Source organism: Scatophagus argus, chromosome 1 (genome assembly GCF_020382885.2).
Source record: "Scatophagus argus isolate fScaArg1 chromosome 1, fScaArg1.pri, whole genome shotgun sequence".
Classification (NCBI taxonomy): domain Eukaryota; kingdom Metazoa; phylum Chordata; class Actinopteri; family Scatophagidae; genus Scatophagus; species Scatophagus argus.
The window spans coordinates 20,860,852-20,884,943 of NC_058493.1; the positions used below are offsets into that span (position 1 = coordinate 20,860,852).

The 24,092-nt window shown below is 37.7% G+C and overlaps 1 protein-coding gene across 7 annotated transcripts in view; it reads right to left on the reverse strand.

Moving 5' to 3' along the window:
• The window catches only part of LOC124060217 (protein diaphanous homolog 3-like), a 146,955-nt gene that overhangs the window by 80,493 nt on the left and 42,370 nt on the right, over positions 1 to 24,092 (reverse strand). For 5 of the 7 annotated variants that reach the window (XM_046390898.1, XM_046390917.1, XM_046390943.1 and 2 more), the window contains 4 exons: positions 17,403 to 17,411; positions 7,149 to 7,244; positions 4,341 to 4,435; positions 1,057 to 1,158 (listed from right to left, as the gene is read on the reverse strand). In XM_046390898.1, coding sequence (XP_046246854.1) covers positions 1,057 to 1,158; positions 4,341 to 4,435; positions 7,149 to 7,244; positions 17,403 to 17,411 — 302 coding nt within the window. The remainder of the gene's footprint in view (positions 1 to 1,056; positions 1,159 to 4,340; positions 4,436 to 7,148; positions 7,245 to 17,402; positions 17,412 to 24,092) is intronic. The other 2 variants (XM_046390934.1, XM_046390908.1) reach the window with 1 other exon arrangement.

Here is a 24,092-nt window from a genome sequence, read left to right on the forward strand (position 1 = left end):
CTCTGCTGGAGAGTTTTTGCCTTTTGACTTCTTCTCATCATGAAGAATTCATTCATGGAGCTGCACAAAGAAACATCAAATGACAACATCAAGCTGGTGTCCAGGATATAGATTTTTATAATGCAGTCACATCTAATAATTTGAAAAAGGTGCCATTTCTACTGTAACTACCACTGCACAAAGCTACACACAAGGTAGAGTTCAAGTCAAGTGCGAGAGTGGCAAGGAATACAGAAAAGATAACATGCATGCGTTTGCACAACGGTAAATTAAAAATTCCATCTGAACCTGAGCTTTTCTGATAGGTGAAAGCACACAGGCCTCCTTTGGCCCACGCAGGCACAACAGTGAAACAACATTATATAAGCAGACTTCTTTGTTCTATATCTCCCTGATGAACTATATACAACAGCTGAACTATAACTGCCCCAACCCCAACCCCCATCTGCCTCCTTCACCAGCAACACCACCCAGGCACTGCATTTTCATTCAGCAATAAGATTCCCTTCAAGTGTGTGAAGAAAATAAGTGCCTCCATGGAGCAAAAGAAGATTATTGTATGTTTTACACTAACCAGGTTGCTAGGCAGAAACACAAAATACATGGAAAGTGTTAAACCCCTCATACATAATTCTGAATAAACCTCCTTTGAAAAGTCTTTAAGAAAACGATGCAGGCATAATTAGGAAGCAGTGCTGCTCTTTAATGTGCATATATTAGTGTAGCTGCCCACAGGTGTCCTGTCTTTCCTCTTGAGGCTTAAAAAGCCTGGGATTAGGATATTCATATGGATGCGCTCCATTTGTGTGTGTGTGTGTGTGTGTGTTCGTGGGGAAGACAAAGAAAGGTGATGATATGAGATATAAGAATTATGTTCTTTTAAATCACACTTACAAAAACACTAAAATGTCATAGACTTTCTATCAGCAAAAGCAAAAAAAATGAAGACAGAAAATTTGTTTGTCATGTACATGGACATGTTTGAAGAGCTATAATCAGCTGGTGGGGAGATGACAGTGGGAGTGTGAGAATGTGTACGTGTCAGTGTGTACTCACCACAACCCCAAACTGCTCAGGCTCTGATAAATTTGCATACTCATTTTTATATTTGGCCAGGGCGTTCAGCTGCTCCTGCTCTGGTAGGTGCTTCACAAGGTTCTACAAAGAACAGAGAGAGAAAAAAAATGAGAAGCAGCATGGAGGAAAGACAAACAGAGGAAAGCCACTGGAATGACTTTAGGTAAAACAGCCTTGTGATGTTGTGATGTGTTATTTGATTATTTGTAGCTGGTGGGATTATAGGGTCACGTCCTCCGCACTGTCATATTTAAACTTTTCTTTTATTACCACGTACAAAATGTTGCGTTTCAGAGCTTCCTGCTGCACGTCGGGGAATTGTCTATATCAACAGCATTGTGGCTGCACACAGTCGATGTCTAAAGAGTATTTTCTAGGACTACCACTGTTTGAACTGTGCTTGTACAGAAATCCAACCTGCTGCTGTTCTATTTGCTGTGTGTTTTGGTGACTTTTAGCCCTGTTGGTGGGCTTCAGCAAATATAATGTTTTACAGCTGCAATAAGAAAACACAGAATATATCCTGGAGGCTCTATATATTTAAATGACAATTGATAGTTAAATTGTGATTGGGTTTTTAGACAGCCAAAAGAAATAAATGTTAATAATTAAATCCACGTTGATTACATTGCCTTCTCAACAGCCATGTCAGCAAATACTGCTGTGTGGTAACTATGCTGGTCTGATGCATTTAAATTGGGTTGAAAATCTGTCCTTGATGCCTGGAGTCAGGATAAATATCACTACTTCCATTACTAGTTTTTATTGATGTAGCATAATGGAGTTTGCCTTAATGAACATTCATTATTTGCATGTTGTAATTAGCAATTATCGATCAAATGAATTATTTAAAATGTAGTCTGTTTCTTGTTTCTGTTTCATTGTTTGTTTCAACTTGGCTAACTTTACACACACATACTGATCCATCACAGGTATATAATAATAATCTCCATTTTTCTACTTTTTCCATGACATCTATAAAGGTGATTTGAAGTTGGCTTGACTAATGAACGCCGTATGCTTGGGAACGCCTTTGCTCCCATCCATTTTGACTACTGTAATTCCTTATCTGTCGGACCAACCAGGAAGTCAATTGATAGTCTTCAGCCTGAAGTAAATACAGCTCTACTTTCAAGCTTTACTATTTAACCTTCTCTGTCCTTACACTCTTTTTAGTAGCTTAAGGTCCACTCAGCAAGGCAGGGCAATTGCACTCAGACAGAGATCCAAACTTCTATGACTCATAGATTTTTAATATAAAAGTTACTTTTAATAAATTCAATTTGATTTGTTTTACATTTACTTTTTAATCTCATTATTTTTTTGTTATTTATTTAATTTTACTATTCTACTTTTAATTAAATTATATATGATGTGTGTTATGTGCTCTTCTGAGTGTGCATTTTTTCATTTTATCATGAGAATCCTTGTTGCTCGAGCAAAATAAATCAAATCAAATTATTGTCAAAACTACAAAAACTGACACTGTGACAGTTTTCTATAGAAATTCAATTTCAGAAGACAGTATTATCAACTCGGAGCTAGAGCCTGACTGTAAAATAACCAAAATAATCAGTTAGTAATACCACAAATATCAGTACCACTGAAAGCTAGAAGTGGGTACCTAACTCTGTACTTTTAAACATATAAACCAACTTTTGTCAGTACTATGACGTACCATTTTACCGTAAATCAATTAGTCCCTCCCTGAGATTGTCCCTCGTGAGTGAAAGAGAGAAAAAGTTCCCTGCAGCTAATGTCAGCACACTTGCACAGAAGAAGTTGAGCCCTCCATGTACAGCCAACTTTAAGTGGCCCATCAACAACTTCATTGCCCTAAAATAGTATGAAATCTTCCATAAAGCTAAAAGTCTACTTAGCACCATTAGCGTGTGCACTGCAAGCACTGCAGTGGTGATGCCAACAAGACATAACAAACAACATAACAGACAGTGCAGGTATTACACTGTATTTGGTGACCCATGTGACTACGTGACCTGCAGTGTTGGAAGAAGGTCCTTCATCAGAAGTAAAAATCTCACATTTAAAATCATGCTAAAGTAGAAGGATAACAGTAGGCTAAATTTACTTTAAGTATTTAAAGCAAGACTGAAACTACATCTGTGTTACTAAGTAATGTTCAATGCCAAATTACAAGCACTGGTACCAGTATTGGTTCAAATGTGAATGGCACCCCATCCTATATATAAAAGTAGAAAGGTAATAAGAAACTGCATAATAGAAAGGCCAAAGACAGGTTTGTGGTGATTTAGAATCAGTCTCATCATTTCCAGCAATACTGACAAGTTTACTGTGTGTGTATGTGTGTGTTGGTCATTAGATAGATAGATAGATGGATAGATGGATAGATGGATAGATGGATAGACAGACAGACAGACAGACAGACAGACAGACAGACAGACAGATAGATAGATAGATAGATAGATAGATAGATAGATAGATAGATAGATAGATAGATAGATAGATAGATAGATAGATAGATAGATAGATAGATAGATAGATATTTCATGCATTTCCAAGGGAAATTCAAACCAATGGGAATGGTCAGGTTCTACCCCGAGCTCATTGAAAACAAGAAGCAGAAAATTCTTCACAACTTTTCAGTCAAAAGGAACAGAAAGAACAAATAATAAATAAATAAATACAAACAAACAGGGACCCTATTTACTGTACACCTGGCAATGGAAACTATCTGTAAATTCTATACAGACAATAAACTTACATACTTTTCTAAGCATGTAAGTTTATTATGTATTGTGTTATATAGCTAGCATGAAACTAGTCAAGGCCATAAAGCTGTAAAGTTGTAAAGCTGGGACAAAAATGAGTAAATAGACATACAGACAATTGAAAAAAGCAGAAAAAGATTATTTAAAAAAAGTTAATAGTTAAAACACTTATTTGTTCCGAGGTTTCCTGTGCTTACCAACTAGTGCTTCAACACCTGTTGTACTGTAGGATTTACAGATGCTCGCAATGACAGCCCCAGGCTATTTGCCATTTCAAAATAAACAAGTCAAGTTGACAGTCAAAAGTAGGGGCATGAACCTGGCAAACTGAGGAGAAGCACGAAAGCACCAGCCTCAAGAAAAAAAAAAAAGTATTCACATTGTAATTTGAATTAAGAGACAATATTCTCTCCATCTCAGAGCTACATAAGTGGATATCTGAGTTAAAGTTAGGTGATTAGTGTAACTAAGACATCACGTTATTTTTAAAATTTTACACAAAATTTGTTGTACCTGGATCATGGGTTCGGTGAGTTGCTCTTCATCCACCTCCACAATCATGCGACGGATTTCCTGATAAGGCATACGGAAGGAACCCAGGAAGATGGCTACACAAAAACAAATAAAAGATGCATTGAATGTTGTGGTAAAGATACAATGATTCACTAATGACTATCAATATTGCTTATTTAGACATCTTTGTCATACTAATCAATACGAGGAAAAGAGAAGATTAACATACAGAACCAAAAATGATGTGAAATAAAAAAGACACATGGAGAAGGAAGCAAAGAGAAATAAAATCAGAGGTGCATCAGAACCTCAGTCAGCCAGACATAAAAACAGTAGAAGTGTAAAGTGTGAAAAATTACACTGGTTTTATGAGCATTACATCCTCAAGCAAGTGGTACCACTAGGGACTCAATGGCAAATGCCTTGTCAGGATAAGTCATTAGTCTAGCCAGTGAAAACATCAGCAAAACCCTGACGGTTGAAAGATGTGTGACTAGGCTAGAAGCCAGATGCCACGGAACTTTAGAAAAAATTACTGAGAATATCTGAGGCTTAAAACCTTAGCAATAAGCAAGTATCATTTAATGTCCTAGTTTCTAAGTATTTTTTATTTGAGGAAAATTGAAAATTACCATGACACACAAGAGAACCGGAGATAACTCTCCAGGGCAAATCATGAAAACGTGTTTTCCAGTGTCATTGCCACATTTTACACTACACCGCAGTCTGAAACAGCTCCCGACATACAGTGGCACAATGAGTGCATGAACATGAAATCTAGTAGTAGCAATTCAAAGTGATGAAGAGATAATTAACCACGTCAACATATGAACGGGCCAAAAACAATAAAGGTACTAATATCTGATGTTGTTTTACTGATGAAAAAATTCTTACATTGTGGAAGACCGATTTAAGTGAAGCTCAAAGGCCACAAAACTGATGCAAAGTATTGGAATATTTCAGCTGATACCTTTTGTAAGGTCAGGAAATTCAGAAGGCACAAACAGTACACAGACGTCACATTCATGACGTCCAACTGTCACACGTGGGGGCAGCTCTGGTCTAGAGGTTGGAGAAGCGGCGGAGGGTCACCGGTTCGATTCCCCCACCGGACGGGCAGCAAAAATTTGGGAGTGGTGGAGTGATTAATGCGAAAAAAATTGCCCCCCCCCCTCCATTAGACAGTTGATGTGTCCTTGAGCAAGGCACTTAACCCCCAATATGCTCCCCGGTGATGCTGCCCACTGCTCCTGTGTGTGTTTCACTGCATGTAATTTGACGGGTGTTGCATGTGTGTTCAACTAAGGATGGGTCAAATGCAGAAGACAAATTCAGTGTGTAAAAATGTATATGCTGCCAATACAGTGATTCTTCTTCTTCTTCTAAAGCAGCGCAATTTTCAGCGAATCAACATAGCCTTTCTTACCCTCAGATGTGCACAAACTACAGGAAATTAACTTCTTTTTAAAAATATGAAATTCTCATTGATTTTATCATATCAGATGAAAAAAATCTCTATTATGCACTACTGGCCAGGTAGGAGGTTTGACAAAGTGAAAACTAATGTTTCTTGTCCTGTTAGATCACATGTGAACTAAAATGTGATATAAGTGAGCTCAATACATATTGTGTAGGATTTAGGAGCGGAAAGCTCCACAGATGGCCTTTTGAATTTCTCACATTTTTGCAGCCACTGTATGAGCATGAAACCAGAGGTGTTCAGATTGATTGCCATCAGCAACTACACTGTTAGATGCCACTAAGTCCTAAACACTTGACCAAATAAATACACTTAATAAATTAAATTCTACTTTAGTAGAACTTTTTACAAGGCATAATTATTCTCTGTATTTTACCAGTTATGGCACCAATCAAGCAACAGAACTTACTTCAGTCAAAGCTGTTAGACTTTTTACTTCCTATTGTGGAACACATAAACCACCTACTCTCCTTTAACTCTCCTTCCTTCCTGTTCTATAATTTCCGCTGCGTGATTTATCACCGTTACTGGGCTGATTAGTCTCATTTTTTCTTAATACCTAAAACAAAGGTCACAGCTCCCCTTGATATAAGCCAATGATGTGCTAAGATCTTGGAGAGATCAGCTGGCGCCTCATTAATACCGGGTGCTTTTAAAATGGCCATTTTAGAACTAGGCATGCATTCATGAAGCGAGTGAGTGCGTTATCAATTTTTTCTCCTGTTCAATGAAAAACAGGAGGTTTTAGGGAGATTAGGAAGCATAAATAGTATACAATAATCATACTTACAATTATCATTAGTGTCTCATCTGAAACTAAGGATCATTGTGTTTTTGTTACCTAAAAATGATCATTTTACATTATAGCAGATCCTTTTCCTGGGAGTCCACCATGTCTCTACAGTAGCCCAGGACAAATAAACCAAACGATAAATTGAGGGTATGATGAGGGTGTTCGGTTGGTTACAATTTGCAAGCACTGCACAAGATGTCTAGATACCACTATACCCTGCACACTGGACCTTTAGTGAATGCTTAACATTGTGAATTAGCTCACTTTGTGGGTGAAGATATGAATCACAGGCACCATTGGCCAGGTTCATAGTGAGCGTAGTCTTTGTTTTACTTGTACAGCAACAAACAAAGGTGCAACTCATTTCCTGATTTAAGTAGGATTAAGGGAAAAGGTGAGTGCTATGTATAATGTGGCGGAGCTGGGGAGACTACAATGATAAACATGGCCAGCTCATGGTAACATCAAAACACACGGATGCATATAAATCCAGTCCTCGAGAGGAGAAGTGGGTTGAAAGGAAATAAATACTTACATAGATTCTGCGCAATCTTAGGATCGAGCACCTTGAGCTCTTTAATTCTCTTCTTTATGGATTTCTTATCCTCTAGATCCTCCTCTTCTTTTTTGGCTGATGAAGACAGAAACACAGAGTTATTTTCAATAAACCGAGAAAAGATGTATGCACTTATATAGCGTACTGACACATGTACGATACACATAAAACCACATAAGGCGAGATTATTTAGAGATTTACATATCTTTTTTAGGTGCACAGATATACATAAGGAAAGAGTACGTGGAATGTGGAGATTGTCAAGTTCCTACTTTTTAATTTAACAAGTGAGTTGTAACACTGTAATAACATTTAAAATTCCAACTGTTTCAAATGAACCACAAACATAATTTCTGTTTTCTTTTGTTTTTTGCTCGACTGAGCGTTCACATATTTTTCATGACAGAATGTCATGCTGCCAGGGAAGCACGGAGAAAAGGATTATGGGAGAAATGTTATGATCACATGATTGACAGGATAAGGTGAGGGTGAGTTATGACTGGTCCACATATATACATATGAAAGGTGTACATATAGGTGATAGTATATCTGCTCTTGGTCACATGGTACCAAAAAGTTAGGACTGTGATATATATATATATATATGCTATTGGTAGCTACAAGAGGCATCGTGGGATCTGGACAACAAACAACAAAACATAAGACCAGTAACACACAGATGGAGAAACATACAGTATACACACAGGCACGTACATATAGCCCTCTTGAGCCACACTGACAGAGAGGAGTTAATTATTTAAGACACCAGATTAAGAGAACAAAATGTGCATCCCAGGAGTATGCTGGGTAATTGTCTGGTGCTGTAATTATGGTGTGTGTGGTGAGAGGAGAGAGGAGAGGGGTTAATCCACAGGAAAGGTATTTCTTCTGTTCCACATGGGCTTGGTCTTCTTTCAGGGATCCTGTATCTAATTAAAAAGCGAAGAGGAATGCTGGGGGCTCCCGCAGAAAAGATGGTTAGCATGTCCACAAACATGCATCCCCTACAGTACAGCTCAGCACACACAGAAATACACAAGCACGGCCACACACTGAGCTATCCTCCGACTTACGTGGCTCCTCTGTTGGTACACTCTCCTCACAGTCTTGCGATGTGTGAGAGAGAGGAAAATGCAAAGGGCAGAAAAGGAAGAAATGGAAAATGTGTACCGGGAAAAAGGGAGAGTAGAGAGAACAACGACATCAAAATAAATTTTCACAAGGCTGCACCGTGTAAACTGTAGCATAAAATATAAAGAGACTCAAGTAAAGAGAGAACAAATGATAAAAAGTTAAATGAAAAATTTCTACTACAGACACACACAAAAGAAAGGATAAAAAGGAAAAAAAGAAAAGTGGAGAAAAAGACAGATTACATCTCATTAAGAATATAATTGTCTTGATTCATAATTACAACTGCATAACACACATGCGTGCTGTATTTTTATTCTTGGCCAAGATGAGAGCTGATATGATAAATCAGTAAAGTGGCCAGGCAATAGCAATTATTATAAAATTTGAAAATAATTTCTAATTCCATCAGTTGTAGGACAGTAAATGTTATTCCTTTGAGTTTTGGACAGTTGGCTGGACAAAACAAGCAATTTGTCCCATATCTTGGGCTTTGAGAAATTAGATTGGCAGCTTTAACCATTTAATGACATTTTAGAGATTAAACAATTAAACTATTTATGTAGAAAGTAACAATAATGTTGTTGTTCTTGTCATTCAAATGTTTCCAAAGACGGAACAGAAATATTTACTAAAACAATGCACAAGATATCTATTTGGTTTTTTTTTCTCTTTCATTTGATATAATGCAGCCATAAAAGAAATAAAAAGAAACAAAAAACAAAAAAAGACATGGTAAATATTATATTGACATGGTTAAAAATCTGTTTTCTTATTTTTTCTTATTTTAATACCTGTTAACAGCAGAACTGAGGTTCAGGTCAAAATTGGTTGAAATAGGCATAAAGGACAGCACTCACTTTGTATGATCTTCTAGTACAATAATATTTCTATTTCTTTTCTATTTTCCACCACCCTTCAACTACTACTTGTGTGAACAGGTTCAACGAGTAGCTTAACTTAAGATTGTCTCCATGAAAATATAAAGTGAAAAACAGTGCTTGCTCAAGGGCACAAATACCCCTATGTTATTAGGCATAAATAAAAATATAAAGATGTCAATATTTACCTTAAAAACCAGCATGAACAACAAAGTCTTTATTATTACAGGAATGTAATAGTGAATTCAATATTATTGGGTATTTGGATGCAATATACAAAGCTAGCTGTAGAAATCCGCCAGTTTACCACAGTAAGATGTTGTATTGATCTACCCATCATAATGTATCACTCACAGACTCTCATCTATTACACCAACGCACACTGACTGTCTCTAAAACACAAAACACATACACACAAAAAAAAATACAGTACCAGAGTATTAACCTCCTTGTTTCAGTGTATATAAACATACTTAGCTAGGTCTTATAATTCTTGACTCATCCTCACATAATACTGCATACATCTCTATCGTACAAGAGATTATGAGATAGTGATAAGATAAGAAATCATGGCATGCTTGCACACACACACACACACACACACACACACATTCCCCCCAGCTGCCTCAGGTGTTATCAGTTAAATCAGCTAATTAGATTGTTCCCTTCCAGCGACAACCTCTCATCCTCACTAGCCTTAAAACGGCTCTTCTTCGGGGAAGCCTGCTCATTATACATCAGCCAATTATAATGTCCCACAGGGGGTCAGAGGTCACTGGTTAATCAATCAGAGGGAGCGGCAACTGTTGTAGTTATCAGATTGCGCTATCACCCAGGAAGTTGGGAAGATAACAGTCCACTTGTGAGTGCAGAGCAGTGGGGAGTCTCATCACATCTACAGATCGTCACTGTGATGTCACCCACTGGTCTGTGAACTACTCAGCCTCAAGTTTGGCATTATACCCATCAACGTGTTTTTTTTTTTTTGGAGCCAGAAGTGATTAAAGTTGAATGAGAATTTGGAGCTGTGAAGGATAAGCATAGCTACTCCTCTATCCTGATTGGATCTCACTAAGAACCCGAGGACACGCTGTGGTAGCTACTTGTCAATCACAAAGTAGTCATTCCCGAAAGCATACTCTGCTTTATCTTCTTTTTTAACTCTAAATGGGACCATAATTTACAAAATGAACATCATGCCGTATTAAAGAAGACTGAGCCCGACACAAGGATTTAACTAACAAATGAAGCTACTGACTAAAACCACAGTTGACATCACAAGCTGGGATCAGATACTGCAGAAAGGGGAAACAGGACTCCTTCACGAGACAGGAGAGAGCAGTGCATTCAAGACAGGCACCAACACCGAGCTGTCTCAGTTGAAAGGCCTCCTGTGCTCTTCCCTGGTGCATGAAGTGCGACCCGTCTACCATTACAGCATGTTCAAGTTAAGGCATCTTAATGGAGACTTCAGGATAAATGTCAAATTGATGGTGGGACGGCAGACAAGGCAGGAGGAGAGATAAGCATGAAAAATAGAGCAAAGAAGTCTCAATTTTCCTTTACACCCAGTGTGGTATATTTAGAAATTCACGCTATATTATTCACAAAAAACAAAATCTGTGTCATTTTCTGTTCTTGTCATGTCTTAATGGAAAAAAAAAATCATAGGGTCTTGGGTATAAAAGAAACAGAAAGTCTTGACAAAATAGAAAAAAATGTTTAGTTGCAGGGTCAGATGAGGATGCAACGCCAGAGTTTTAAAAGAGCAATCTACTCTTCTCACTAGTAATAATCCAACTGACTTGTTTTGATCCAATCTCCGCCACAGTTTAAAAGCACTTGACAAAAATATGACAATGTGTAAAATTGTCCACACACATGCTTCCCAAACGACAGCACTTCCCATAAGGCAGTATCAGTGAATTGTGCCGTCAAAGCACTAAAGGGAATGGTGGATGAAATAAAACTCCTGTGAAAGAGCATGACTGATGCTGTACATGACAGGCAGGCCTCAGAGACAAGCAAGTAACACCTCAAATCCACTCCCCTCACCCCATCTCTCTTTCTCTCTCTCTTTCTCTCTCTCTCTCTCACACACACACACACACACACACACACCAAAATCTATTCCTTCTTCTCCCCAGCCCACTACACTCACACCAGCAATTCATCTTATCTGGATGGATTTCTAATCAAAGAAAAGGCCTTCCTGGAACTGCCCTCCTTTTTTACTGACACGCATACACAGACAATCCTAACACTAACGTCAAATGAAAATAAAAACATACACCACTAACATCTAAGAAGTTATCAAATGAAGTAAGGAACTGACAGCAACGTGAGTGAGTCAGGCAGCAGACAAAGTGTATGTGTGGGTTTGTTTGGCTTGTCATTCTATTCAGTATTTGTCAAACTATTTTACTTCCTAAGGATATATCACACCCTCCGCTGACTCTTCTTCTGATGAGGCTTCATTATTTATGGCATATTGCAGACATATGATCGTCTCCTCCTGAGAAAGCAGGTACACAAGCACACGGCAAGGGGGAAAGTAGAGAGGGCAGCTATCTCCAAAGGATAATTAAGTCACTGTGTTGTTTTCGATAGCCAATCAAGGCAGTCATGCAGGTAAAGTTTAAATCACTAGCATTAGGGGAGTTTCTGTAGCAGGGATAATGTGGGGGTCTCAATTCAATGTGCAAACAGCATACACGTATGCGCACATACCCCCCTCTCATCACACACACACACACACACACACACACACACACCATTGCCTCAAGCAAGATCTGCTCTGATACATCTGATGCACAGGTACGGGGCTGTTTGCAGCAAGTGAACAAATCCTCCATTCTGACACTTCGGTCAGCTACAGTCAACAGAGGGGAGACTAACAGTCAAACCAGCCATGCAGCTTGATGGTTAACTCAGTATACACTTCTGATCAAACCAAGTCCTGAACCTCTTCTGTCAACCTGACAGAAAACACAAGAGATATCCAGAATGTCATCCTGTAGCATCAATACACACCTGCCCTCACCTTTTCCTCCCTGCCTTGTCAATGTACTCACTCCACCATCCTGACTAAAGCTGACACAAAGGTCTGACTGGTATGTTTGCAAACAGACTACCCCAGCACTCCATCCCATTCCACCCCCACCCTACCCCGAGTCTCGCACACACACACACACACACCTGAAGTTGTGGGTGTGCCAGTACCAATGTGCGTGAGTAATGCAGTGAGGAGCTGTGTTGTTAGTGAGCTAATCAAAGTGAACCATGCAGGGCCACCTCTCTCTGTGATCCAGACTAGATGACCCAGGGCCATAATTAGTCTGAGACATTCATTCTGATAGCAGCAAATTAACAGACTTCATTAGGCTTTTCTCTCCTCTCCTCCCCTATTACTGCTATACCAAAATTGTTTCTAAATCTAACTCACTGAAATTGCTCCAGCATGAGCTTCAGCCTCTAAAACATACAACAACTGCTCTTCACAAAGAAGCTAACATACCCTATAGAGAACATGTAAAGTATACTCAGTTAAAAATAAACCAATCTGGACTGAATTTATTGATGAAACATCAAATGATTCATAATTGCAGCTTCTATTAATCAGTATGTACTGGCCTGTGGGGATGAAATTTAGCAGTAGCTCTATTCTCAGTGGAGTAGTGCCCTCTAAAGGCCTCCTGAAGACCTACAAATGGCCTCTAAAGCATATGTGCTGTAATGAGTATTTTCTGACTAGTTTGTCATATCAGGTATGAAACATTATTATCTCCATTTCATTTCAGTATGTGACAGCACCAGTTAGATGTGAACAGTTGTTAAGCTCACCCAAACATTTCCCAAGTCGTTCAGTGGATTGATGGCAACCTAAATCATTCATTCTCTGTAGTCATTTGCCATTTTTCTGTTTTTTCTCTATGTTGCAAACATGTCTGCATCTACCCCTTCACCAGCACAACCCCCACAAACAAACCTACATGTGCGGATGAAAAATCACCACAGAAAAATAAAGTCGCAAAAGCAAATATGTTTTTAACGAGCCAGCCCATTACTCTGGTGATATGAGAACATAAAAATACAAATTGGGAATAAATTGAGGCGCTGATGCTTGAGAAACTGAAGCAGAAGAAAGACAGAAAGAAAAAGAAGGGGAAAAAGAAAGAAAGCAGAAAAACAAAAGAAGACTAACTACTTAAAAAAAAAGGAAAAAGGGAGGCAAAGAGCCAGTGAGTACAACAAGTGTGCCTCTGTGTGTGTTGTGGCAAAAATCGGATATTTCAGCATTTCAGGAGACCATCAAAGGTCCAGATAATGGTATGCTGCTGATTGTTTAAAGTAAAGTACTGTGCACAGGAGTCAGTATTACCCTAACACAATAATCATTTCTAACCGCAATGTGGTTGGATTATGGGCAAGGATATGAAAATTGTAGCCTGGACACTGTAGGGAAAGAAAAACAGCAATCCATTCTTCCCTTTCAACAACAATGAAAAGCGCCTTTAATGATTGTGCATTTGGTGAAATCTCTCATAATGGCACAAATTTTCTGCAGCCACATGAAAAGTCATTAAAGAACTAATGGTGTTCTTCAAAATGTCACAGCAAAAGAGAACGGGAAGAAGGGGAAAAGAGACGAACAAGTCACGCAGTGTTTCATTGTGAGAGATGCGCACAGGATAGAAAGTCCATTAACGTGAACAGATATACAGCAGTGGAAAGCAAAACTAACTACAAGACAGCATGAGACAGACAACCTGCTGCTATCCTTATATGAATAGAGTGCTTAAAAACAACCTATATTTAAAGCTTTTAAAGTCTTTTTAGCTGCTAATTCTATTGCTTACCCTCAGTGAGCACAACTAGACTCTTCACCTTTAAGAGGAAACGTTACATTCCATTTCATTTTTACTCAAATGTGGCTGAGAGGTTACAGTAACATAGGGTATAAATCAAGAGCTCAAGAAAACTCAAAGCAAAGCTGTAAGTTGTTTCAGTATGACATACTTCAGGCATTTGATTATAAAAAAAAGACCACCCACTAATCTTTTATCCCCACCTCCTCTCGTCATTGATCCTTTCAATTCCTCTATAATAGTGCCCACCAACCTTCTCAGGTCCTTTTGTCTCACTGTTATTCTAAACCTGCTAAGATCTCAACACAATAACCAAGTCAGTTTAGAGGAATGGGTGTGCGTGTGTGTGTGTGTGTGTGTGTGTGTATACATACTGATGAGATGTCATGTCTACTAAATGCACTCACAACCCAACCATAAAGATCTTGTTCTACCGCTAAATCACAAAATTAAAAAAAGAAATAAAAAAGCTATTAACATACTCTGATTCTTTTTCACACTTGAATATTCCAATATCCTTTCGGCTTCACTGTCTCTCTGTCTCTCATATTTCAGTGTTGTGACTTTAGAGTAGAGGTAGGTCATTAGCAGGTGCCTGTATCCCGGAGAGAAATGGCAAACTGATTTTGTGATCTTTGAGAGTTTCATCTAATTGGATGTTATTTATTAGCTGAAAAAAGCCCCAGGAAAGGGCAGCTCTCTTCATTGCAGTTGCTCATTTTCCCTGCACTATAACGATGGATCTACCTCTCTACCTTCTTCTTATAAACAAAGAGTGGTGGAAAGAAAGAGCTGGTTTATTCCACATCAATTGAGAATCCTAGTCTAGTTAGACCATGAATGTGAGTATGACAAAATACGGTCCATAGAGCAGCATGTAATTTTGACAAGCTCCACATATGGAAAAATATATTTTAGTGGTAAGAAATAAAACAGCCTGTTGATGTTAGCAAAGGCCTTAAAAAACTTATTGTTTTAGACTGTATCAATATTAAAAAGATCAATATCGATTCTTCATGCATGGCAAAAAGTAAACCGTTTACAGACTCGGCATGGGGGTTGGGGGGGTTAGAGGGTGTTGTATATGTACAAATAGTAAAGCCCTTTGAAGAAAATTTAGAATGGTGATTTTTAGGTTGACTAAATTACTTACTGCTAATTACTTATTACAATTCACTCGTTAGGTCACACGTCAGTGTTGAATAACACATTTTAAAGAACAGTGTACAAAGAAATGAGATATGAGAAAAGAGATGTGGCATTGGCATCATGACGCAGGTTTTAAAGATCTAAAGCTTTTATACAGTATTAATGTCCAGAAACAAGAGTCTCACATTTCTCTCACACTTTTCCCAAAACTGTCCAGCAACGCCTTGTAACACTCCCATAAACATGATTTTACTCTACAGTGTATGTTGCTATTATGATGCCAAAGGTCACTTGGACATATGAACAAGAGGCGCTGGGAATCAAACCATCAGCCCTGGAATTAATGGAGAACCCTCCAGTATCTTCCCCCCTCTTGTTGTTGAAAGATACTGCAACCATTAAATGATGTAATACAAAGCAATAAAAATAATAATTCAAACAAGGTTAAACTGAATTACCTATTAATTTTATATATATACCAGGGTGTATGGTATATGACAGCACTTGTGCAGGAAAAAAAAGAATTTAGAAGCTGAAAGATTGAAAAAAAGACAAAAGAAAAGCTAGAAGCTGTAAAATGCTGGTGATAGAAGTCATTGTAGCATGCATTGTCTAGTCTACTGTATATCTATCTGTATTATTGGCAATATTGCAAATGACATCTGTGGGATTTGTAAATATCCTGGTATACCTTAATATCTTGATACCACCCAAGCAAAACTTATTTCTTTAATATTTCTTTATCAAAATATCATTTAATTATTGTTGAAATGAGAGATGTTATTGAATATTGGACTATATACTGGTTAGATACAATAAGCAGCCAAATAGTGCTGACACCATGTAAAGCTCAACAATAGTTAGTCTTATAAATGGAACAAAACCACCAATGAACTTTACCTGACATGAATTTTGTGTTTAGCTAAAGGCTGATAAAGCCCATCGTGTGAACATCGTGCAACCAGAGAGCTGGCATTTGTATCTTTTTGTATTCAAAAGCCAACAGAGAGGCAGAATGAGAGAGAGGTGGCACCGGTTTGTTAAAGAGAGCAACCTCACTGCCACAAACGCAAGAAGATATGGCATTAGCAATACAATGAAAAGCTAGACAGGCTCCAATTATCCCTCAGTTCCCACCTGCCAGCATCTCCAAAACATTCAATGACTTTCTCTCTCTCTCTTCTTGCAAATGCCCACAGGAAAGCCTTGCTATACATGTTTTATCTCCATATCTTGACACTGATGATCCAGAAGAGCTTCTCCAGAGGCTATCTGTGAAATCACAGAAACTGCTGAGAGTTCTGAGGACTGTCAACATTCTCTCTGGGCATCCACTCACTACATTTGGTTGTTTGTTCCTCCCTTTTTTTCTCTTCCAATGAGAGGAAGGGCTGAGTAAAAAAGAAGACGTGTCTCTTGTTTTGTAAAGAAAACAAAAGGGATCCCAGAGATGCAATTACTATCCTATAATACTCAAAGTTGTGTGGTTTGATAATAAAACAATTCTCACTATGTCTACTTGTTTCAATTCAATACTGTTATTTTTCTTGCTGGGTCAGGTTAACCACAGGAAGGTTGAAGTTAAAATGCCAATTTGGATTAACTGAAGTTCTAAAAACACAATTATCACACACAGTTAGTTTTTAGTTTTTTTGTTCAAAGGTCCACAACCAGGTTTGCAATTCTATGCAGATAAAATCAAGATGACCATGTGAATAATACAGAAAACCTCAGCACAAGTAACATCATAATCCATGTGGCTGAAGTTGCTATGGCAATACATCATTGATGACCCACAGTGGTGAACAGGAGGAGCTAACAGAAAAGGTATAATATGTCATTCAAACTGTCAACTTAATAATCAAATCTGTATTTATCTTATATAGGAGCATGAGTAACTCCTGAATCTATAACTGTTGGGTATTTGCATTCACGAAAAGGAAACTAAAAACCTTGAATTCTAACAGAATTTATGAAAAGAAATAAATACTGCAAATAAATCTCAGGTCATCTCTGTAAGCAAATCAGTTCTCTGTCAAGTAGAAAATTATGTCAAGACAAATACCATGATATCAAAATGAACAACTGTTATGCCTGATTTAGCTGTAGTTTCACACAATGGATTTAATGTGGAGACAACTGAAACTGGTACTGTAAAGTGAGGAGATAAACGTCTAATTGGCGAAAGCAAACAAAATACTAACCTTTGGTTTCTGTTCCAGCATAAATGTGAAGGCAGATCACACAGCCAAAAAGAAGTTGCAAGAAAAAAAAAAGGGAGAGGAACAGAGACAGAGCAAACAAGAGAAAAGAGAAAAGCTGGTTAGTGATGTTTGAAGCAGGCATCATTTCAGACAACAGCACTGTAAGCAGAGGCAACAGAAAGCACTGCACTAAATGTAAAGTGATGTTACAGTCCAAAGAGAGATTCTGTATGCATTAACAGAAAAAGTATCATTGTTATGAACTTCACAAAGACAGACTTGTCAAAAGTCGAAACAGATCAGAGTTAGTTTGTTGTAATCACAGAGAATTGCAAAGACCTGACAATTTATGGAAATAATGTTCTGGCAGTGATGCGTAATTTGAGTCAGCCATGACATTAATAGTCAATGTCAGTCTCATAATCACATCAGATAACATAGGTCAGAGCCTTAGTTGTACATTCCAAGTACAGATCTTGTCTGGGACATTTGGAATACATGTGTGAATGTCTTTTGACCCACATTCACAACAGTGATTGGGACTGTAGCAAAATTTTTCTTTTATGATGTGTAAAATAGGATTTGCAATGAAGAATCTGAGACTGTGCATTGAGTTGTGCTTCTGAGAGGGGGAAAAAAAACAAGTTTGAATCACTTAAAACTATTTTCCAAGTAGTGTTAAATTCTTTGATGCGTGTATGAATATTTTCTGCTAAATATTAATCTTCTAAGATGCTGTTTAAGTTGTATTCGTGCTAAGAAACAACCCAAAGTCCTCATGTGTTGTTCAACAAAGATATTTCCATAAAGCACAGCACAAGTCCCGTTTGGGGTGTGTACATTCATGAAAGTTGAGACATTACCATAAAATGCAGATTTTTGTAGTCACTTCACTGTTACTCACTGCAAGGGTCAACACGCAGTTTGCTACAATGAATTACAATAGTGCCACAGCTTACGGCACTTGTGCCTTCTCGCTTTTGAAGTTCCTTGAGGAAGCTCTGAGAAGGATTCAAGGATACACTTATGGGCTCCATCCTCAGCATAGGAACAGTAGCTGCAAAGACTGCAATTAAAGCCTTCAGATGTCAAGAGAACATATTAAACCTCAAAGTTCAGGGGCATACACTGTAGCATCATTAGCTATGTTTAATTCATAATCTGCGAATATTAATCACAATGAATTAACCCTCACTTGTGGAGATAATGATTAACTTAAGTTAACCCCTTGGTATTTATATTCAACCTGAAAGCTATGTGAATGACTTCTGTCATATCACCTCTTATACCAAACTAATCTGTGCTCAAAGAACAAAGCACAACTTCAACACAGCCTTTTTTTCTGCAAAGGATGCTGTTGTGTGAGCAGTAACAGAGTTTTCCATAAGCACCAGTTGACAGCTGAATGCCAAACATTGTAACATTTCCACCCACTACTTTCTAACGGTTTTAACTAACATTATAGCTTTAGACCAGGATTGTAGTCATCATACATTTGCATTTTAGGTTTCCTGATAAACAAAATGGGTTATCGGCAGCTTGCCCCCAACTCACCCCTGGACTTCCTGTGCCCACCAAATAGTGTCAGAAAAACACTTTATATTTTAAAATAGGAACTGCTCAGGTCCCCTACATTAATACTTGCCCAGGGCAAGTAAACAGTGTGTTCAGTAAGCAGAATTCATCATGCAGTGCAACTGTCCGATCAAGCAACAGAAAAACAAATGTGATGTCTAATATATACTATATATATATATATATATATATATATATATATGTATATATATGTATATATATATATATATATGTATATATATGTATATATATATATATATATGTATATATATGTATATATATATATATATATGTATACTCTCGCTAAAATGGACCTTTCCAGCATGCACAAATCAAACAAAGTTAGCAGAGAGTCAGAAACAATGTTGTAGAAGGTTTCATACTTACATAGCTTTGTATATAATCCAACAGCAGGTGATTTACTCTTTTATAAGAGTAAATCACATGGTAAAGGATTTGAAACTATATAGCGTGTGCAAAGGTAAGTATCCCAGTTTCAGCTTGTAGATACAGGTTGCAACCATTGATTTGGGTCTGCCATCTCTGCCAGGCAAAGAATGATTTTACAAAGTGAGGTTCACCTGGACGTTTTTATAGTGATACCCATGTGAGTACCCTGATTCAAGTGGTTCTATTATAAATAAGGATAATCACATAGAATCGCAATAAGTTTTTTTGCAAGATTGCGCAACATAAAGGGAAAAATTTAATACCGAGAGAAAAAAGCATTGAAAGACCGTGTTGTGAGGTCCTAAGAATTAAGAATCGTCTATACGTGTATCTCTGTTTAGAGTATGGCTTAAGTTATGACAGTTATTTAAACCAGTGTAGAAAGATTAGTCCCATAGTGGGGAAGTTCATATTGTCACAGCAGCACGAGAGTAGTAAACATACATATTGGGATTTATTGACAAACTTTATATGATCAGTTCTTGGGCAAAGCCTTATATATTAAAGTCTGTATCTCCTGCCCTGATAATCCAATTGAAACATGCAGAAAATGGAAAGGCCCTCTAGAGCCATTGTTTGGATTGTCTGTTCTTGTCTACTGCAGAAACATGGCGATGCAATATGACGAACTCTGTGGGAAGAGGATCTGCTCCCTCTGTAGGTATTTTAAGGTAACAGTAACACAATTCTTATGTTCAGGTGATTGTATCCTAATGGAGACATAATTATGAGTATTATATTCCACTTATTAAAATATATCACCCTTAGTCCTACACACTGGACCTATAAAATGTCTACTACTTAAGGGGAAAAAAAGTGTTCCCTCCAAATTGCCTGAAAAGTCTAAGTTCGAAAGGTCAGAATGGGGGGCTGGCTGAATTTCTGACATTTCGTCCACAATACTAAGAGCCCACACCTTCCACTTTTCATACTTTGACTGGAAGTTTTATATTAATAGGAACTTAATCAGAAATGGACACAAATCTACTGCTTCAACTTACACAAAGCAAGCTGTTCACTGCATGAACTGATTCTCTCACAACAGCAGCTGTGCAGTATCAGAGCAGACAAGAAAGGAGAAGTATAAAGTGATACAAAAGAGCGGCAAGACTGGACGTGGTTTCCCTTTCAGAGCTTTCACTTAAAAGGAACCCCACAATAGATTATGTATGGAGGAAAAGCAGCATTGCATTGACTTCTACTGGTTAAAAGGTTGTCTGTTGAACCTCTGACCACATCAGTGATCAAAGTCAGGTCTGGTCTGGTGTTTTTTATCGTACATGTGACCACAGTTGGCTGTGGTAGATGACTGCATTGTATTACAACTCTACAGCACTGCTGCACAGTATGTGAAAAGATCATGTGGTTATCATGGGATGGCGATGAAATTTGACTAAGTGCTGCAGAGTATAAATAAATATAATATAAATAAATTTGGGTTTTGGTTCACGAATATACAAGTTATCACTAAACACAAAGTACAGCTGAGGCTAAAGAAAATGTTATTAGTTACGAAGGTCTATGAAGGTTTCTTCTAAGTAAAAAAGTATTAGACAAAATGATTCCATTTTGTCTGCTGATAGAGGAAAAGTCAGGGGATGAAAATTAGCCTATTATAGTTTACCACCATCATCGCACCCCCATGACAGCCCCAAGTCGATGCCAAACAAATGACATGACAGCCCCAAGACCACAAATATCTTTTAAATTTATTTTATTTTTTTCCTGGCAAAATCTATTTCTGATCCAAAAAATGTATTTGTGCGTGTTGATTCAAGTAGGTGTCAATGAAAAGAGCACTTCAGGGAACTTTAGACAACATGTATATATGTACACTGGCTGAGTGTCATAATTAAAAACACAGGAAGAGTCATTTTGTTTTTAATTAGTGATTAAATACGAAATCAACATTTTCCTGTGGCAATGTATCTCCTATCTGACCATCACCATTGATTACTGTAGCAGGTCACAGTTTGACTTGATACATGTTGTCCATCTCTCCTTACTTGGTTACGTATGTGTGAATGTGTTGACATATCTGTGCTTGTAAGTCAAGTAAGTCAAACAATTGTTTGGCAGCTTTAATGTTGGTCTGTATACCCTTTCAAATTGCAGGCAGTATTTCTGTCTAGACACTACATAACTATATATGGAATATTTTAAATGTACTATATTGCCTGTAAAATCAAATTCTAGGTGCTGTCATGGTACAGTGCCCATATGGTTTCTAAGATAGACTGGCAGCATTGTTGTTGCAGTTGAAAATTGTCATTAAATTCAATTTCTTATGTTCATTTGTCTGGTTACCTGAAATTGCAACAAAGAAACCACAGAATTCTCCACTAAAAGGATCTACCTTACTGAGCCTAATTGTTTCTTTATTGAATCCTTACTGAAATGTCAGCTGCATATAAATACTTTTTCATAGTAACTTGGAGAAAAATGATTGAAATTGTAATGGTGAAATTTTAATGGTTAAAAGAAAACCAAAAAGCCAAAAATAAAGACATTTGTTGTAACACTCTTTGCACAAAATGAAAAAATTAAATTACTATTTTGCAAAGTACTTTCTGAGAACCTGCACTTTTCCCCAAGGAATTTTTTTTTTTCAGCAGCTACTGGAAAGGTTTTGGAAATAGTTTTTTGGTACCTGGGTGATGCATGTCGCCAGCATACTTGTGCGGGGTGTTCCAGCAACTGAAGTGAATAACAATACATTATTTAAAACATGAAATAAAATGACACTCAAGTGCAAAACAGACTTTTAAACATATTTGTTAAACTGTGGTTGGCACTGTATATTAGCCTCAGTGCAGCCTGGCCACTTAATATTTTTTCATTTTTTTTAAAGAACAGCTCTAAGGCTCTATTATCAGAAAAGTCAACTACAGATGGCCCACTGATGCTTAGCAGCAATTAAATTAATTACCTTGTTAAATCTACCTTTCTCTACATCTACTTTCTTTTTCTCCGGAAAGGTTATCCCTATCTCTGGCCTGTTTGTCTCTCTGGCTGAGGGGAAAACGCTGTACTATGTACTGTTTTGTCTTTGGTTGCCGCGACGGTGAGTGATTTACGTCCTGTCACTACTTCAGGATTCTCATCCCCAAAGAGCAAGAAAGAGTGGACAACCGTTTATTTAAGTTCAGTGGAGCAGAGAGCTCCACAGAGTCATGTAATTGTGACTTCAGGACATATCATAAAACTCTGAAGGAGCAGTACCAATAACTTTGGAGCAGCAGGCTGCAGTTGGCACTGAGAGGATTTGTCCTATACAATCTTTCCAAAGCCGTAAGTTGTTGTTCCATGTTCATCAGCCATCCACACATGACATTTCACCTATTTGTCTGCAATGTGGCAAATGGGGAAAAAAACGGGGCCATGGCTAATGCACACAGTAATTGAAGTCATGGTGTTGTCAGCATGGGTGACGTTTACCCTCAAGACTAATAAGGCTGTTGCTTTGTAAGGACACTGAGGTGTTCCATACACAGGGACTAAAATAGTTTGAGATGTAACAAAACCTGAAGGTTAACATATTTATTCATACTACAGCGCCAAGATATGAGACTAAAAAGAGAAATCTGTGATCATTTAACTTCTTCTAAGGGATTGTTCTGCTTTAGAATAAATAGCTTTAGTTTTAGAACATTTAGCTGCTCATAACTGCTTAACAGCAATCATTCTACAGTTCCATGAGCAGAAGAAAAATGGCAGACTTGTTAACTGTTCAGTGCTGGCTACCTGGCAATGCAAGAGTAGAGGTAGGCAGAACAAAGAACCACTGAATAGAAGCTGAAAAAGGAGATTTCATTAAAACCCCTCGATAGATGCATCAGTATGATGTATGTACACATGCTCTGAGGACAGCAATAACAACGAAAATGTTATTGCTGAAATGAACCAGAGTCATGCAGGAAACTCAAAGGCAAACACAAAGATATACACTCATTCTTAGAACAGAATTTCTCTCTCAATTTAAGGTGTCAGAAACAATGTTACCATAAAAAACAAAACCGATCAGAATTTCAGTAAGACTTGTAAAGCAACAGACAAAATCGACTGATCTGTGCTACGCTTTGCTTGTCCAATAATTAAAGGTTATTTTGGCCGAATCAATACAAGGAACTGATCTTGCCCTGTTGGGTATCTTGAGTTTGTATAAAATATAGATTCGGAAAAAAAGATTAGGAGGAGACGAGAAAAGTAGAACCCTGCAAAGTAGTCTGTAAAAGAAACGATACCCCCTCTGGAAATAACATGTAATATTGTCAATGTTAAAAGACAAGCTAAGAGAATGAGAGAAAACTTCTACTGCAGGTGAAAACCCCATAGAATGCAACCATTCAAATGTTAACGATAAATCACCTTCCGCAAGCAAACACGAAATTTACAAAGGCCATTCTACATTACAGGCTGCTTCTTTTTACCCATGTAACATGCAAAATGGGCTGTCATTTCTCCTGTGCTTAATGCTACTCTGCGACTGCTCTATTAATCTGAACACATAACCTTAAAAACATGACAGACTGGCATTCTCTCAGTGTTTCATCTCTAATTGAAAGGCTCCAGTAATTCTTAGGTTTACAGCTAGGAGACTTGAAACATAAGGACAGAAATCACAGTCAAGTTTTTCAGAATGGTCTTATTTAATTTTGTTCACTG